At 39.8% G+C, this 20009-nt stretch overlaps 1 protein-coding gene across 3 annotated transcripts in view; it reads left to right on the forward strand.

The window, feature by feature from the left end:
• Positions 1 to 20009, forward strand: part of GIGYF2 (GRB10 interacting GYF protein 2) — a 165959-nt gene that overhangs the window by 112864 nt on the left and 33086 nt on the right. The window contains exons 16-20 of one of the 3 annotated variants that reach the window (XM_045030279.1): positions 363 to 470; positions 1105 to 1205; positions 1759 to 1859; positions 2532 to 2693; positions 11145 to 11246. In XM_045030279.1, coding sequence (XP_044886214.1) covers positions 363 to 470; positions 1105 to 1205; positions 1759 to 1859; positions 2532 to 2693; positions 11145 to 11246 — 574 coding nt within the window. The remainder of the gene's footprint in view (positions 1 to 362; positions 471 to 1104; positions 1206 to 1758; positions 1860 to 2531; positions 2694 to 11144; positions 11247 to 20009) is intronic. The other 2 variants (XM_045030280.1, XM_045030281.1) reach the window with 2 other exon arrangements.

Here is a 20009-nt window from a genome sequence, read left to right on the forward strand (position 1 = left end):
CATATGAATTATATCTATATCAATTTTGGGGAAAGCGAAGTGCAGAAGGAGTTAGGAATGGTACAAAGTATAGAATTGGAAAGGAATAGTTAGATTGCATGGTTGGAAGTGAGAGGGACAAAATTTTGTTCTGCCCACGTAGGCCAGTTTACTGTGGGTTTTTTTTAATACCCTAACTCTTCTCAGATCCCATTTTGTGGTGTCCTTCAGGAATCAGTGTGAGTACATATAGGTTGGTTTATTGGATTAGTGGGGATTAGACTGGATGGAAACTGAGGATAATGTGGAACTTCCACAAGCGGGATGTTGCATAGTTAGATACAGTGAATAAATTGCATTGAGACTCTGCTTCTCTTTTGAAGACAACAGTATGCACAGGTGTTGGCACAGCAGCAAAAAGCAGCCCTCTCATCCCAGCAGCAGCAGCAACTGGCTCTCCTCTTACAACAGTTCCAGGCCCTGAAGATGAGGTGAGTGTTCAGATCTCGACTGATTACTCTCCAACTTAGACTGTGGTTGTTAGTGTGATGTTCTTCTGTTGCCTACATGTGTCTGTTTCAGAATTTCTTGGTCATATCTAGGGTTATGCGTTCAACTTTTTTCCAAGCAGTGTGGGTGTGAACTATACAAAAGCTGATGGATGTTGAATACTTTTTTTGTCCATGGCTTCTGTTTGGGAGAGGACTTAGGAAAATGAGAAGACTCTTCCAGTTGAAGTCCTGGCTTGGCACTATTATGGGGAAAATTGTCACCAAAGTCCTGATCAGCATTGGTAAAACACTGTTATGAGGACACACAATGTGCTGGAATTCAACTAGCAGAGGCAGGTCAATTTTATAATTTCAGATGCCATTGAAAACGGTAGCCTGTGAACTACTTGTAGTATCATATTGGGAGACTAACCCAGCACTTGACTGAACAATCTTCAGACAAGAGAGAACTTTCTGCATAGTACTGTCAGCATCAGGTTTTTGTTTTAAAGGCTTGTAGGGAGGGGAATGAAGGAAAATGCAATGACATGTTACTGAACTAAAAATTTCCACTGTGTTCAGAGTAGACCTGTCTTTGGAAGTGGCATGTTAAATCTTCTTGTTTGTACTACAGAATATCTGAACAGAACCTGATGCCGTCTGTAACAAGGTCTGTGTCAGTGTCGGATGCTAGCTCAGTTTGGGAGCTTCAGTCAACAGCCTCACAGCCCACAGGTAAGAGACTACTTCTAGTAAAGTCCCTAGGTCCAGAACCAGAGCCTTTCTTTTAAACTACTGCATCTCTTTTTGACACTTGCTGGAGGTGAGAGAGATCAGCGTTTGGGTATGTCAGCTTCCATTAGAAATGAAAAACAGGTCTTCAACTCATCTCATGCTTGAGGATAAATTCCATTTTCAGTGGCTAAGGAGGGCAAAGTGATAAAGCTGTGCATCATCACCAGAGATCTTCAGCCAAAGAGATGTAAAAATGTAGCAAATTTAATTTTGTCCAGGATTTAGTGGTAAAACCCAGCCTGGACCCCTCACCTTGGTGCTCCTGTGCCTCCCAGGAAAGTGTTGGGGTGATCAGGCCTTGCTCCTGAGATAGTAAGGAAGTATGGCCTCTTACTGAACATAATTATAAGAGTGCAGCACGCCATTATGTGTTCAGTGTAATAACCAGTATACACACGACTTCCCTCTATAGTTGGGTTCTGCTAGTGTGGTTACTATTGCTTGTGAATATTAATTATCCTATTGTCTGTATGCTCTTTTCTTTGCTTTCCAGTTTGGGAAGGAAGCAGTGTCTGGGATCTCCCCATTGATACTGCAGCTCAGGGACCTGCTCTAGAACAACTTCAGCAGCTCGAGAAGGCAAAAGCTGCGAAGGTCAGAGACTATCATGCAACCTGGAAAAAATATGAGTTACACTGTAGAAGGACCCTGTTGATGTTCTAAACTAATAGTTATATTTTTATACTTGTGAATAAAACTTTCCTAGACATCTCTCTAGGGTCTTAGAATGGGATTATTTTGAATGTTGGGTCAAACCTAAACATTCAAATTAAACTTCCCCCTATGCTGTCAGAAGTGGGTAGGAGCGATAACTGTCAGACCTCAGTGATGCTCTTAATCCCAACCTCTTTTTTGCACAAATCAGTTTATGGAATAGTGAGTGCTAATTGTTGGGGCCCTTCACAGATATTCTAGTACCTTTTATGAGTCATGGTACAAAATGGTGTTGGATGTACTTTTTGGGGATAACCTCATAGCAACTCTTCGTAGCCTCTTAATTCAGGTAGAGTTTTAAGGAGTGGCATAGGAGAACTGATTTGGAGAAAAAAAGTTGTGGTAGGCCTCCAAGAAATCACTGTAAAGAATGTTATAGGAATGTAGTCTATAGGAGCAACTCAGATCTGCCCAGGTGATTCCCAGGTGGAATCACCAACTAAGAATGGTACTGTAGTCTCTGTAGTACTGCAGGAATCACTGCAAAGAATGGTGTAGGAGTGCTTTACCTACTCTAGTCTTGTATCTAATTGTAATTTTATATAATTGTAGCTAGAGCAGGAGAGGAGAGAAATGGAAATGAGGGCCAAACGAGAAGAGGAAGAGAGAAAAAGACAGGAGGAACTTCGAAGACAACAGGAGGAGCTACTTAGGAGGCAACAGGAGGAAGAGAGGAAACGCCGAGAAGAGGAGGAGCTGGCGCGAAGAAAGCAGGTGAGGTTTTTCAACACAGTTTAAAACTAAACCTGTGTAAGTATTACTGTAGTTCTGTAGGAAAACCCACCTCCAAAATCTTGTGCGGTCTGATTTATCTCTAAAAAGTGTGTGTGAAGACAGTTTATAAGAAGTATTTTTACCATAGGTATGTTCTTGAAATATATTTCCTTTTCAGTACTCTGTCTTAGCATGAGAAACTTGCCAGAGATTTCAGAACTGGGTTTTTGTGTGTCTTGACAGTTCCAGTTCAAATTGGGTTCTGCTTTTGTTCATGGGTTAGGTAGGTTTATTCTGTGTAGGATTATGTAGTAATTCTCCAAAATGGCTCATAATTAGGGTGTCTGAATTTAGGTTTTAACTGATTACAGTACAGTATATACTACTGTAATGAAGAATGTATACAGTATATACAAGGAGGAAACCCCAATCAACCCCGATTTTTGGACATCTACATAAAACTCAAAAAATGCTAAAAAATCAACCCCCCAAAATGAAATTAATAAACATAGAAAAAGAGACACTCTAATTATAATTTTGTTACATCTATACTCACCTTGTTATAGTTGAATTCCCATGCTGGGGATTAGAAATATGTACAATTAACCACTGCTATTGTATTCACTTTTCTTCACAGAATATTGACATCCCAGTTAGTTTACAAATGACTTTACATGGGCTAGTGAATTTAATTTCACAAAATCGGAGTCCAGCTGTACTTTACTAGTTTTGTTACTGAATTAAATAAGAAAATGAATAAAATGTCACATTTTGAATTTACCTGATGCTGCCACAGAGTACACAGGCCTTGGTGATAAAGATTATTGGCCATTCTCTTGTATTTGTGAGGGTGAAAAGTTTCCTTTGGAAGAATGACACTGGGGAATATTGGATTCTATCGGATTAGGTATAGTACTGGGGTTTGGAGACATGGGTTCTGTTTACTGATCTGATCTGTGTGATGTTGGATGAGTCACTTAACCTCTCTGCATTTTGTATTCTCCTCTATAAATCAGGACATTTTTCCTACTTCACCTGGAGGCTGCAGTGCTTAGTCAACATGTTTGTACAGTGCTTTAAAAATGTAAAACACTATGTTAGTATTATTACCTTAGCAAAAATCTGCATTGAACTGGAGCTGAGCAGATAACATTTTTGGAAAGTGTCTCTATATTTTTGCAGTTTACATAAACAAAAACAAAACTTTGGAAATCCTAAAAATCCCAGATATAGTTTTTACTTCCAAAAAGACATTGTAAGGTATGGAAATACAATGTGAAGGTTACTCAAACAAGCTTTACGCTTCCCCTAAATGACTGCTAGTCTTCCATCTAATGAGGAGCTTGGGGATAATGGAAAGATGACAAATGGGAATGAGGATATGGAGGTAGATATTACCACATCCGAGGTAGAAGCCAAACTCAAACAGCTTAATGGGACAAAATCAGAGGGCCCAGATAATCTTCATCCAAGAATATTAAAGGAACTGGCACATGAAATTGCAAGCCCATTAGCAAGAATTTTTAATGAATCAGTAAACTCAGGGGTTGTACTGTACGACTGGAGAATTGCTAACATAGTTCCTATTTTTAAGAAAGGGGGAAAAAAGCGATCCGAGTAACTATAGGCCTGTTAGTTTGACATCTGTAGTATGTAAGGTCTTGGAAAAAATTTTGAAAGAGAAAATAATTAAGGACATTGAGGTCAATGGTAATTGGGATAAATTACAACATGGTTTTACAAAAGGTAGATCGTGCCAAACCAACCTGATCTCCTTCTTTGAGAAGGTAACAGATTATTTAGACAAAGGAAACGCAGTGGATCTAATTTACCTCGATTTCAGTAAGGCATTTGACGCGGTTCCACATGGGGAATTATTAGTTAAATTGGAAAAGATGGGGATCAATATGAAAATTGAAAGGTGGATAAGGAACTGGTTAAAGGGGAGACTACAACGGGTCGTACTGAAGCGTGAACTGTCAGGCTGGAAGGAGGTTACTTGTGGAGTTCCTCAGGGATCAGTTTTGGGGCCAATCTTATTTAACCTTTTTATTACTGACCTTGGCACAAAAAGCGGGAATGTGCTAATAAAGTTTGCGGATTACACAAAGCTGGGAGGTATTGCTAACACAGAGAAGGACAGGGATATCATACAGGAAGATCTGGATGACCTTGTAAACTGGAGTAATAGTAATAGTATTAAATTTAATAGTGAAAAGTGCAAGGTCATGCATTTAGGGATTAATAATAAGAATTTTAGTTATAAATTGGGGATGCATCAGTTGGAAATAACAGAGAAGGAGAAGGACCTCGGAGTATTGGTTGATCACAGGATGACTATGAGCCGCCAATGTGATATGGCCGTTAAAAAAGCTAATGCAGTTTTAGGATGCATCAGGCGAGGTATTTCCAGCAAAGATAAGGAGGTGTTAGTACCGTTATATAAGGCACTGGTGAGACCTCATCTGGAATACTGTGTGCAGTTCTGGTCTCCCATGTTTAAGAAGGATGATGAAGAAGGATAAACTGGAACAGGTTCAGAGATGGGCTACTAGGATGATCCGAGGAATGGAAAACCTGTCTTATGAAAGGAGACTTGAAGAGCTTGGCTTGTTTAGCCTAACCAAAAGAAGGTTGAGAGGGGATATGATTGCTCTTTATAAATATATCAGAGGGATTAATATCAGGGAGGGAGAGGAATTATTTAAGCTTAGTACCAATGTGGACACAAGAACAAATGGGTATAAACTGGACACTAGGAAGTTTAGACTTGAAATCAGACGAAGGTTTCTGACCATTAGAGGAGTGAAGTTCTGGAACAGCCTTCCAAGGGGAGTAGTGGGGGCAAAAGACATATCTGGCTTTAAGACTAAGCTTGATAAGTTTATGGAAGGGATGGTATGATGGGATAGCCTAATTTTGGCAATTAATTTTGGCAATTGATCTTTGATTATCAGCAGGTAAGTATGCCCAGTGGTCTGTGATGGGATGTTAGATGGGACGGGATCTGAGTTACTGCAGAGAATTCTTTCCTGGGTGCTGGCGGGTGAGTCTTGCCCACATGCTCAGGGTTTAACTGATCGCCATATTTGGGGTCAGGAAGGAATTTTCCTCCAGGGCAGATTGGCAGAGGCCTTGGAGGTTTTTCGCCTTCCTCTGCAACGTGGGGCATGAGTCACTTGCTGGAGGATTCTCTGCAGCTTGAGGTCTTCAAACCACAATTTGAAGACTTCAGTAACTCAGACATAGGTTAGGGGTTTGTTATAGAAGTGGATGGGTAGGATTCTGTGGCCTGCATTGTGCAGGAGGTCAGACTAGATGATCATAATGGTCCCTTCTGACCTTAGAGTCTATGAGTCTGAGTCTTTCTTCCACCCTTCCTTATTTCTACTTCGTCATATGTGCTCTTTTTAGTTTTTTTTCCTAATTTAGATTAAGTAAATTTTCAATTTCCTAAGGGCTTTAAGAAGTCCATAGCGTATGGCTGCAGACATCAAATATTTGGAAAGCCCATTGTATTTGTGGAGTATAGTAAATTTGGACTACAGATCATTGGGTTTTTACACGTCTTCACTACTAACTGATCCTTCAAAACCACACTGAGTGCTTGTCTACACAATGGGGGTAATGTGCTCTGTATGGGTGTGATTTCTAAATTCCCCTAACATATTGCAAATTAATTGGTCCGTGTAAACCCTGCTGGTGTGCACTAATGGTTTGCTAGTGTGCTTTAATGTAGTACTGTTTCAAACAGCAATATGTTCAAATGCATCAACAGAGTCTACGTGGGCCAGTTAATATACAGCATGTTAATGCTCTTTAGCATTCATACCCCCCATAGAGCACATTACCCCACTGCATAGACAAGCCCTAATTTTTGTTTTGTAAGTTAAGATTGAATATAGCATATTTGTATCCATAAATATATTAACTGTGTCATAGTGCTTTGTAATTAGCAATTCTTATGGGAACAGTGGGGTGTGATTGTCCTTGCTTAAGAGTATTTTTGCATCAGGAAGGGTGAAGTAAGATTTTGTTGTTGATTATGGAAACAATATACATTCTGTCCAAGGCCTTATTGCTTAATGGCAAATTTTGCCATTTCAGTCAGGTATGGGCCAGAATTACTAACAGACCTGTTTTAGAAATGTATTCAGAATGACTACCCGGATTTAATCTTAAATCCTCTGCCCTTATCTAATAAAATTCATATTCCTCACCAATCCTTCAAGAATTCTGGCATTCTTAGCAACAGCTCAGAAGTTCTGAGATCTAAATCAGTGACCCCTTAATAATTTTCCCAGTGCATCTGGGGCAGCTGTTTGAGATATTTGATACTTCAGAAGCAGACAAGGTTGAAAAATTGATCAGTGAGTCTTGATACCCTGTGGAAAGCTTCCTTTTTTAAGTCAAGAAATCTCCTGGCATTTTCCATGGAGGGATTTTGTAAAGCATTTTCAGAAAAGCTCATTAATTCCTACTGCACACCACACTGGTGTGATCCTTGTGTCAAAGGGCAGATATGTGAAAATAAGGACTCTTGCCCTTCAGATGTTCCACAGTCCTGCCTCAGTTGCCGGACTTGAAGAGAAGAGGTGGCAGCTGTTGAATATTCAAACTGCTGTGAGGTAGATTTGACAGCTGTGACTCCTGAATTGGGGTGGAAAGGGGGCATAAAAAAGAAGCAGGGAGTGAGAAAAGTTCTTAGGAAGAAGGAAGAGTTCCTCTCTAGTTTCCCCTTGTCCTGGGAGATTCATTAATCAGCTCCTGGCTAGAGGATAGGAATAACTGGAGAAATAACTGGCATTGTTACCATGGTGAGAATTGTCTTTTTGCTTTGCTTTGGTCCATCTGGACCATTGGCTAAAGGAAGCAGCCTTGCATTTTGTTTCATTTAGACCTACAGCCAAGGAGCCTCCTTGTAACTATTTCATTTTCCGCTGTGAATGGAACACTTTCCCCCTCCTTTTTGGGACCTAAATTAAAGAGGATATGACTCTAACCCCCTCCAGGTATGTAGTAGTCCAGTTACACTTCATTTTCTCTTGTCTAGGTTGACCATTCCAAAACTAGGTTCAGCCAACTTTGTGCAGTTGAAGAAGCAGGACCATAACTGCCAATAGAAAAATGAGCCTATCTAGAAGGGAAATGTCCAATATCAAAATTCTCTTTAGCATGGTACTTCCCTTGATACCTGCAAACCAACCTTTTGCCCAAGTGGGACCACCAGGAGGAGATCTCTGATCCTTCATAAGTATATTCTTAAATTCTTGGGAAATATCTGCTGGCAGAAGCCCCTCACAGACCACCCTTTGAACAGATTTACAATAGATGTGAACTCGCATGGGAAACATGTCAAGTGGGAGAGTCTCATTCCAGGATCTGCCTTTCCATCAACCTGTTGGAGATAGTGCAGAAGGTGTGTAATTTGTCACTCCTTTTTTGGCAGATTCCTACAAAGTGGGTGCTAAAGTTTAAACTTTTTTAAATAAGGAAGGGCTTATCCCCTTCATTTTGAGAGGACAAGTAATCTAAATCAGACTGGAAAATAGAGAACTTATCTATTCACCTGCATATTACCTGTAGCCATAAATCAATCTCAAGACTAAAACCACAAATTAACATCCATTTCTAAAAATGAACCTTAGCTTAATACTGAAGGCTTTTTCTTTGTGTTCTCCACACAAACCTCTCCAAATAGGCATCAATACTCTTTACTATCAGAGTAGTCTTTTTTAATGTTCCATCACTCTGGTAAGAGGAATCAGTGATCTTGGTGTTTTTTCTATTTTAGAACTGTACTTTCAGTTCTTCTGAAAAGGGTAGCAGTAGTCAAGAGGATATCAGGAAGAGATGCTTTCTGCATCCAGAAATGAATGGTGTTCACAATGACTTGTCTACATTACTTCAGATAGCAAAAATCCTTTAACCAATTTCGGGTGAGACACAGGTTCTGTGAATCAAACCATTTTATTGACTGAGACATGTAGTTATATCAGCCCTGTTAGGGGTGACAGCAGCTCGTCACAACAAGCAGTCTATTCGTATCTTTACACATGCATCTAGGGCACCTCTCTGCTTCCCAACTGGCAATCCTACTCTGTTAGCATGTCTCCTCACAGGGTAGATTTTTTTACCTAGTTGTCTCAAGTCTTCATAGCTTAATGGAAGGGATGGACCAGAAGACTTTACAAATGCAAGAGGAAAAGATTTGCAGTCTGATACAAAAAGGCCCATGTGTTCTCCACAAAGATTGCTATATTCTGTCAGTTTGGGTTATAGACATCAGTAGACATCTGATTTCATTTTGAAGTTACTCTACCTTTTAATGGATATGTTCAAGGTAGACCTCAAACTCTCAAGTCCTGGATTAGAGTGAAGGTCTTGATATATTTTAAAAGATCCCCATGTTATAAGGGATTTAAACTTTGCTGAAATTCATTTTTAAAGATTAAAAATCTAATTCTACACATAGCCTGTGTAAACGTATGCTCTTGTTTCTGTTCCTTTTCCTCTCATTGAGTCTCATCTTTGATTGTAAACTCTTTGTGGTAAAGACTTTGTCCTTCTCTGTGGCCTGGTCTACACTGGGGGGAGGTAATCGACCTAAGATACACAACTTCAGTTACAAGAATAGCGTAGCTGAAGTCGACATATCTTAGTTCGACTTACCTTGCGTCCTCATGGCATGGGGTCGATTGCCACGGCTCCCCCGTCGACTTCGCTCTTGCCGAGCTGGAGTTCAGCAGTCGACGGGAGAGCGATCGGGGATCGATTTATCATGTCTACACTACACACGATAAATCGATCCCCAATAGATTGATCGCTATCCGGCGGGTAGTGTAGACATACCCTGCGTGTATGCTCAGTGAATAGCACAAAGTTCCCTAATCCTTACTTAGATGTCTCTAAGCAATACAATATACTGCAGTGCAAGTGGTAATTCATGTCATACTTACTCTGCTATTAAAAGTGCATTGTGAGCTACCCAATACCCGTGAGTTTAAATGACATACACAAATGGCCATTTTTCTGGTGGCAGATTGCTGAGTCAATAAGCATCAGGCCGTAACAACATAACTTATTCTAAATTCACCGTGAGTAAGGTGATGCTGCAGATGCATCTTAAATTCCTGCCAAGTACATGTTTTGAAGTGGTGGTTAGTCAACCAGTCATCTTCCCAGCCAAATACAGGCAGTATATTAGTGTTGCTAATCTATACAGGAAGGGTGAATAGGGATGATTAATCTCTTTTGCTCAAAATGGGATGGTGATGGGGTGGTTTTTGTTTTGTTTTGTTTGTTTTTTGTTAAATTGTATATGAGGGATGAATTGATCATAGTAGGAGATTGGTATGTGGAAGGGTAAGTTTCTGGTCTGTTCAGATAAGAGGGAAAATGTTGGTATAACTGCCCCATAAAAGGTGTGTGTGGTGCACTGGAGGATTTTCTGTAGGTAAGTCTCTGGACCATATACAGTAGGTACGTGGTATAACATAAGGGCTTTTGGCTCATATTAGAATGTTATGTCCTCAAGGATGAGTGGTTGTAGGAGGATTTCTGGTTTAAAGGCTGGGGCAGTGTTCAGGTTGGTTGTGAAACCTTGATTAAAAATTTCCTCCCTTCCAAATACTTGGATTTTGTTAATTATGGCATTCAAATAAAACTGTATTATTGTGAACTATAACTCAATTTTTATGAAGGTTTTTTTTGTATTTTACCATTGTTAATGCATGTGATATTTATGTAGCTAGAATCACTTCAGTTTGTAATGGCGAGTAATTGGTAGCATAGTTGGGGACTGAATTCCTGTGGCTGGAAAATGCCAGGGTTGACTGTGGCACTCAAGCAGTAGAGAATTGTTTCATACTAATTTTTTGTAATAAATAACTTTTCAGTTGTCCATTCTGTGTAATTCAGTATATCACAAGCACTCTAGTTCTAACCATAGAGCTTGTAGGCCAGGTTGTTTCTGAGATACACAATAGCAGGAATGGTTAACTTTTGGAAATGAAATGCCAGTCACTTTCTGGCATTATCTCTGAAATGGCCAGTCATATCCACTTTGGCTTTGCACAGAAACAGTCACTTCTGGCAGGACATTACCAATATGGAATTTCACAGAAAATTGTCGTTTTTTAATTTGAAGGTGGAGCGGGAGAGAGATCAAAATTGGTCTTATAATGGAAAGTGTCTTATGTTGACTATGGAGCTGTTACTATGGCTCCATAATTCAGAAAGTCAGACAAAATTATGTTTTTTAATCTTTTCACTGGAAAGAAAAATGTTAGTTCACACTTTAGCCTGTTTTTTTTGTTAATTTTTTTTAATCTTTAAATTTGTTTTCCATACTGGAAGAAATTCTGGTAACTAATGACAGACTAATCAAAGATAATTAGCACAGATTTATAGAGGAGATAATGCTTAACAAATTAATTAACTTCTTTTGAGGAGGTGACAGTGAGAGCTGAGAAGGGTGAAGCTGTAGACTTATTCTGCATGGACTTCAGGAAGGCTTTTGATACAATACTGCATAAAAGACTAGTATATAAGGTTAGTAAATATACTATTGCTGGTAAACTCTAAATTCATTTTATTATAAATTGATTTTATAAGAGATTAAAGAATAGTAGTAAACAGTTGCAGGTTATGCAAGAGGGTATTCCATGGTAATCCATGTTTAATCCAGTCTTGTTTTTTCACTACATTGTACAACAGTGAGCTAAATCATAAATTAATGAGCTGGATCACAGTTTCCCTGAACTATATCTAAAATTGTCCCCCTTTAAAGTCCCATCTCCAAGGGATGAGATCCTAGGCAGATTGGGAGATCTGTAGACCTTGCCAGTGCCATCTTCAAGCTGTTTTCAGCATTGTAAGCATTGTAAATTTCACTAAAAATACTTGAACATTTTACAAAAACTGATCACTTTACTGCTTCAGTGGGTTCTAGGTTCATCTAAAACTGAAAACTCTACATAAGTATCTTCTCTGGTGCTCTTAGTCTCATTTTATACATCTGAAAGGAAACTTGTGCAGCAATGTATGTACACTGGTGAGATGCATGAAATTGGGGTGGGATAAAAAGTATAGTGACAGGATCCGTATAGATTGGAAAATGACTGCTGGTACTTCCTTAATATAGGAACAGCGCAAATTAGAAGGAGTAATCATAGCACTTCACATAACAGTTGGTGAGAACAAACCCTGGAATATTATGAATGTTTCTGGGCAACATATTACTAGAAAAACATCTTTAAAAAATCAAAAGATATAGAAGAGGTCAAAGTTGATAAACCATCTCTGTATTTAGAGTTTTGAAGTGAAATAAGGAAAATGTGGTTAGTTTTCCTTATAAAAAGAAGTTAAACCCTTAAAGCTAAGAGAGTCTAATGTGACTCTTGGGGGGAGGGATAGCTCAGTGGTTTGAGCATTGGCCTGGGTTGAGGTCAGCCCTTGAGGGGGCCATTTAGGGATTTGGGGCAAAAATCTGTCTGCGGATTGGTCGTGCTTTGAGCAGGGGGTTGGACTAGATGATCTCTTGAGGTCCCTTCCAACCCTGATGAGATATGACTAGGGGCCACTGCAGGTGAAATAAAATTGTCATGCTTCTCAGCTCCTCATCACACCCCAGCTATGACTAAAACTGCCAAAGGCCACATCAACCATGCACCAGTTTAACAAAATAAGGTTTTTTTTGTTTGTTTGTTTGTTTTTCCTTTCTGGTTCTCTGCATCATATTTCCAATGTGAAGGCGGTCTGTCAAAAAACAGTTTGGTCAGTCATTTACTTGAACTGGCTGCATTGTTACAGAATTGCCTGCTACACTAAACTGTGTTTTTATTGGTGATGTAGAAAAATAAATATTTCCTCTAATCAAGCGCTTTAATTTATTGAAATTCTGTGCCTTCAAAGGAAGTGGTTAGAAAGATCAAAGATGTAGGCGAAACAGATTTCTTCTTTATATTTTATTTTTACCTGCTAAGAGATTTCTTTGGCAAGTACCTTTTTAAGAGCACGTTTCCTTTTTCAAGTGGAAAAATGCTTTCAGATAAATTGGGATATTACAGGAAAGTAGAGAGAATTCAAACTTTTTTCCAGGGTCATTGTTAAAACATTTGTGAAAGAAGTTTTTGAAAAGTTTTCTTGTATTTTTCCATTTGGTTGTTCTCTCTCTTTTATTTTTTTTTTGTGTTTAAAAAACAAACAAACAAACCTCCTTCTGAAAAGGAAAAGGGAGAAAAATGTGCTTAAAATCTGCTATCTCAATTTGAAATTTATCTGAGAGTAATTCTATTGAAAGTATTAGAGAAGATACAGAGGCAACGCTAGAAAGAGTAGATAGGAAAACATACATGAGGAGAATAGGAAAGGTTGGTAAAGCTGGAAAAAAACATTTGAGATCTGTCAGTATAGCGATGTATTTTTATATACTGTGTATACCAGTAGTGTTTCTGATCATTTCATTCAAAGGCATTAAATGTGAGGAAGGATCAAAAGGTATCTCACTTGTTTCATGTTTCCATAGACTGCATGTTTTAGAAGATTATGAAGAAAATTGAGACCAGTTGTCACTCTGTTGCCTTTAATTTTGAGGTGTATAGTCCTGTTCATTTTACTGCTGTTAAAGCCTGTATTGAGGCGTATAAGTCAAACAGCAGCTGTAAATGGTATCAGAACCATTGTACAAAGGAGCTGGATTCCAACACAAAATAATAAAGCCTGGAATATGTGTCATGGGTGCTTTCTGAAATCCATAGTAAGGATTTGAGGTCCCAAATACTGTTGAACATGGCAGGGAAATCTTTGTATATGTTGGCTGAGCATTGAGTAGAGATGACTAGCTTGTAAACTTTTTCTTGGTAAGAGAGCTCAGCAACCAGACAAGGAGGTAAATGTGGACTCCATCACTGTTTATGTTGGAATTTAGAGCTCCCATAGTTTAGCTGTTAGTGATTATTTGTCCACAAGTTGCTGTCTGACTTGCTTCGTGTATGTTGAGAGGAATAATTTACGATTTTTTCCCTCTGATTTCTTCCTTTCCAGTTTACCTTTTCTGCATTGTATTTAACGTCCCTTTGTGGTTGGGATCCTATTTTTGATAATCAAAAACTTTTTGTAAGGATAAAATATCAGTTTGCTCATTTCAGAGAGAAATACAATTCACTGAGATAATGATCAGATTGAAAAATTTTATCCTTTACAGAGTGATAGTACATAAAGAAATACACAGAATCGATTGTATGGACAAGACTGACTGTGAATCTAACTCTTCCTGTATTTAGTGCTTCATATCATGATGGGTCTTCTAGAAATAGCTATTATGAGTAACAAAATTTGGTGTAGAAGAAACTTGTACTTAAAGGCCAGAAACTAAGGCAAAGGTCTAATGTAGACTGGGAGTACAGAAACTTGAGAGAGAATTAACAGGCCTTAAAATCTCTACCAGTTAAAACTAGGGTTGTCAAGCAATTAAAAAAAATTGTGATGTTAAACAATAATAGAATACCATTTCTTTAAATATTTTTGGATGTTTTCTACATTTTCAAATATATTGATTTCAGTTACAACATGCTTGCATCCGAAGAAGTGGGTATTCACCCACGAAAGCTCATGCTGCAAAACTTCTGTTAGTCTATAAGGTGCCACAGGATTCTTTGCTGCTTCTACAGAACCAGACTAACACGGCTACCCCTCTGATAGTTACAACATGGAATACAAAGTCTACAGTGCTCACTTTATATTTTTTTATTACAAATATTTGCACTGCAAAAAACAAAAGAAATAGTATTTTTCAATTCACCTAATTACAAGTACTGTAGTGCAGTCTCTTTATCATTAAAGTTGAACTTGCAAATGTAGAATTATGTACAAAAAATAACTAAATTAAAAAATATGGTAAAATTTTAGAGCCTGCAAGTCCACTTAGTCCTACTTCGTGTTCAACCAATCGCTCAGACAAACAAGTTTGTTTACATTGCAGGAGATAATGTCGCTCGCTTCTTGTTTACGTCACCTGAAAGTGAGAACAAACGTTTGCATAGCACGCATTGCAAGATATTTACATGCCAGATGTGCTGAAGATTCATATGTCCCTTCATGCTTCAACCACCATTCCAGAGGATACGCATCTATGCTGATAATGGGTTCTGCTTGATAACGATCCAAAGCTGTGCAGACAGACAAATGTTCATTTTCATCATCTGAGTCAAATGCCACCAACAGAAGGTTGATTTTCTTTTTTGGTGGTTTGTGTTCTGTAGTTTCTGCCTCAAGAGTGTTGCTCTTCTAAGACTTCTGAAAGTATGCTCCACACCTTATCCCTCTCAGATTTTTGGAAGACACTTCAGCACTCACTTAGGTCGAGTGCTGTAGCTATCTTTCGAAATCTCACATTGGTACCTTCTTTGTGTTTTGTCAAATCTACAGTGGAAGTGTTCTTAAAACAAACATGTGCTGGGTCCTCATCCGAGACTGTTATAACATGAAATATATGGCAGAATGCAGGTAAAACAGAGCAGGGGGACGTACAATTCTCCCCCAAGGAGTCCAATCAGAAATGTAATTAATGCATTATTTTTTTTAACGAGTGTTATCAGTATTGAAGCGTGTCCTCTGGAATGGTGGCCAAAGCATGAAGAAGCATACGAATGTTTAGCATATCTGGCACGTAAATACCTTGCAATGCCAGCTACAAAAGTGCCATGCAAACCGCTATTCTCACTTTCAGGTAACATTGTAAATCAGAAGCGGGCAGCATTATCTCCTGTAAATGTAAACAAATTTATTTGTCTTAGTGATTGGCTGAACGAGAAGTAGGACCAAGTGGACTTGTAGGCTCTGAAGTTTTACATTGTTTTGTTTTTGAGTGCAGTTGTATATTTTAAAAAAAAGTACATTTATAAGTTGCACTTTCACAATAGAGATCACACCACAGTACTTGTATAAGGTAAATTGAAAAATACTGTTTCTTTTGTTTATCATTTTTACAGTGCAAATATTTGTAATAAAAGTAATATAAAGTGAGCACTGTACACTTGTATTCTGTACTGTAATTGAAATCAATATATTTGAAAATGTAGAAAAACATCCACAAATATTTAATACATTTCAATTGGTATTTATTGTTTTAAAAAATGAATCATGATTAATCAGTTTTAATTGCACGGTTAATCGCGATTAATTTTTCTGAGTTAATTGCGTGAGTTAACTGCGCTTAATCGACAGCCCTAGTATAAACACTTATTTGCTATATTTGCAATAATTACCAATTTTAAATACAGTGATGGGAGTACTGCAAATTCCAGTAACAGACAGTGGTAAATTACAGGGTTTAAAGGGCACCAACACCATATCATCCGTTTTTTCCAGAGCATGTGTATGCAATTCCATGATCTTTAATACCTTTACATGAGGAATTGGTACACTTTCAAACCCAGAAATTAAATATTTTAGGCAAGAGTATTGGCTGTTTGTGGAACATTGAACACCAGATAATGCTTTCCTGACATTTTCGTGGATAATTGGATTATGAATGTGAGGTATGTGAAACAGGAGGATTACATTTCCAAACAACCATGGATTTGGTCTACGCTACAGAGTTAGGTCGACAGAAGGCATCTTACGTTGACCTAATTATGTCAGTGTCTACACTACAGCCTTGCTCCTTCCGATGTAAGTGCCCTACGACACTGACATAACTCCATCTCCACGAGAGGCACAGGGCTTATGTCAGTGTAGTTAGTGTGATGCAGTGTCTGTGTAAACTCTGCATTACTTACATTGGTTGTTGGCTATCATTCTTCTCAATTTGAAATTGACAAGAAAGGCTGGTAGTCTCCCTGCTGTGAACCCTGCGCCTTGCTCAGAGCCACTGCTGGCCCCCCAGCTTCCCACTCCGAGCCAGGCTGCCATTTGGGCTCGGAGCGAGGAGCCCATGTGGCAGCAGGGCTCCCCATGGGGAGCACCACCTGGAGCTGGGAGACCGTGCTCTCGGCCCCCCACACTGCCTGTTTTAAGTCAGTGCAAGCACTCCTGGTGAGGACGCGCTACACCAACAGAAGGAGGGTAGCACGGACCTGAAAACCAGCAGTAATTACTGTGGTGGCTGTATGTCAACTTAACTTAAGACAACTTAAGTTTGTAGCGTAGACATGCCCATGGTATGTTTGCCTGCCTTTTGGAATACAAAGTAAGGAAAGTAAAATAATCTGGTGTGTGCTGAATTGGAACTCTGAGTTAAACTCCCTGTATTTCTTTTCCTGTTACAACATGCAAATGGTGGACTAGTAAACCAGTATCTAGCTGCTGAGAAGTATATAAAAGGGCCTTGGACAGTTACACAAGGATGCCTTTTAAATATCCGAATATCAAACCATATTTATCTCCCAAAGAAAAACTTTTTATGTATATATCCATCCATAAATTACCGACTTCCAAAAGGCTCTTGCCTCAGACCCTCTAAAACTGGAAAAGGCCAGTCAGAGTGGTCTGTGTGTGGTGTATGCCTCTGTATTGATCCCCTGGTCTTAAGTCTGTTTGTGTGACTGCATATGAAGACCCTGTAAAGGCTGGGAAAGAAACAGCAAGGAAAAAATATCTGAAAAGCTGGGAGATTGCATTATTCTCTCTTGACTATGACCCTGTTTTACTCATTCAATTTAAGATTCTCTTTTAACGGTGTCCAGTTGGTCATACCTAGGAATTCAAGCCACCTGGCTCCCAATTTTTTGTGATCTGGATTATTGCTTTCATTTGTTATAAATCAAACCTCCTCATCATTAGCACTCTTAAAAATAGATCAGTTCCCTCCTCACAGCCTCCCCTTAATTTTTCAACTGCCCAGGATGCAACAGTGTCTCTCCTTTCATACCTGTGGAATGGAAGGAATCTCTCTACTCTTGCTACGGTTGCTCTCTCCTTTCTACAAGGGAAAGTGGGGCAGTGGTATTAGTGATCTGCTGACTTGTAAGAGGGACCCAGTGGCTCCTGTGTCTTTGGTTCATTTTCAGGCAGTGAGTGTTGAGCACCAGTCATTGACTGGGAGATTGTGCCTGACCATAAGTCTGGGCAGGGAGATATTCTGTGATTAAAACTTTGCTTGCATTCCCTGAACAAACAAAATGCAGATTGTGAGCCCTTCCCCATTGACCTTTCTGATGCGGCTCTTTGGTCTGAAATTGTTTTGAGTCCCTTCCCTCTATCGCTGGGGGCAGGGAAAGTGCTTGTAATTGAAGATCAGGGGAAGGTAGGTTTTTATCAGCCAGATGAAAAAGCAGCTGCTTCATCCTTCTCCCTTCATGAGTGAATATATTTTAGCTGTAGGCATAGGCTTCAGAATTGGCCCCAGACAGTGTGCTACACATGCCTGTGGGTCATCCCTAATATGGTGTATTGGTGTTTAAATAAGCAAAAAGAGAAAATGGTCAAAGGGTCACCATTTTTTCTTTTACTACTTGGAAACCAAAGCCATTCTCCTGGAATAAACACAGTTATGTTAGCTAGGATAATAGAAGGCATATAAACCCTTATGTTTCAGGGCATTTAACTGCTGGGGAATATGAAAAACTTTCCTTTTGGCAGGTCATTCCATAATTGTCCATTATGCAGTTTCCTGTAAGCATCTGTGGTTACCATTGTCCTGGACAGTAAACTGGTCCATTGGCTTGATCTGGTATGGCAATTCCTATGTTTATACTTCATTTATGTAGTACATGTATGATGTGATATAGGATTGTTGATAAGGGCCATGGTTTTAGCATTCCCTTGATTCACCAGAGCCCAAAATTAGTGTGACCTTTGGGGCATGCTGCAAGATTTGTCTCTCTTTGATGTGTTATGATTAAGGCTGTGAGTCTGTCACGGAAGTCATAGATTCTGTGACTTTCCATGACCTCCGTGTCTTTGCTGGTTCAGGGGCTGCCAGAGCCAGGCAGCCCCTGGGCCAGCAGGAGCAGTTTGAGTGTGTGGGAGGTTGCTCAGGGCTAGGGGCAGGGTGTTGAGGGTTGCGGGGAGTGCTTACCTCGGGGTGAGGGGCTCCCCGGCTCCCACTGGCATAGCCCCCCTGCAGCCCCTAGGTGGGGGGGTGAGGATCTCCACGCTGCCCACAGGCCCCATCCCTGCAGCTTCCATTGGCTGTGGTTCCTGGCTAATGGGAGCTGTGGCAGCCGGCGCTTGTGGCTGGAGCAGTGAAACCCCTGCCCTGGTCCCTCTGGTGCCTAGGAGCTGCAAGGATGCGGAACTGGGTAGGAAGCACCTGGCCCGCGCCCCCTCTCCCCCCTTAGTACCAGCTGGGATCCCAGGTGTCCCAGCCCCGCACCGCACCAGCGGGGTCCCGGGCCACCTTCCCCAGCACCTGCGGCACCCCCAGTCCTGTCCCCACCCCCCAACCAAGTTTTAGTCACGGCAGGTATTTTTAGTAAAAGTTATGGACAGGTCACGGCCTGTGAATTAGTGTTTACAGCCTGTGACCTGTCCATGACTTTTACTAAAAATACCCGTGACTAAAACGTAGTCTTAGTTATGATAGTATGCTGCTGCTGCTATCTAGCGAATTTATAATAAACACTGAAAATAATCTGTTAAGAACAAGAAAATATATATAATAATTCCTGTTTAAAAAGAAAAATAAACTTTAAAAATCTGCTCACCCAGGATGTGAGAAATTTTGAACAGAGCAAGTGAACTGATTCAGGAAGGGGAAGGAAAACTTCCCAAGCACTACTTGGGGACATAGAACTTGACTGAGCATGGGGCAGAGTTGATTAATGTTGGGGGAGTGAAAATGTGGTGACATAAATTGTATGACGTTGGGGTTGTGGCCTAGAGGGTCTGACAGAGCAGGTACTTTTCACCCAGGTTTGCAAGTTAAATCTTCAGATGAGCAGATGTTCAGGAATATTTCGAGCCCTGTTTAAACTGGTACTACTCATATCTTGACATTCCAAATGGTTCTAAAGATTAAATAATGGTCCTGATTTTGAAAAGAGAGGAACAGTTAGAAAGAGAGAATCTTAATCATATTCTCTTCACACATGGATACTTGCTGTCATCAGATGTTCAAAAATTAATGCATGATAAATATTAAACACCCCACTTTGGGGGAAACCAAGTCCTGTCTCCCCCTCCTACAAAGGAGATAAGAAGTTACCACTACCCAAGGGAGGAGAACAGCCGCCACACAGTTGTTGCCCCTTAGTGCACAAGGCTTCTGCAACTAGATATACCTGTATCTTGCAAGCTCGCAGTTTCAGATTTATAGTGCACCTTGAATTATAAATAACTTGGAAACTCCAGAATGTAGCTGAGAAGCAGTAG

This window comes from Mauremys mutica, chromosome 9 (assembly GCF_020497125.1).
Source record: "Mauremys mutica isolate MM-2020 ecotype Southern chromosome 9, ASM2049712v1, whole genome shotgun sequence".
Taxonomy (NCBI): Eukaryota; Metazoa; Chordata; order Testudines; family Geoemydidae; genus Mauremys; species Mauremys mutica.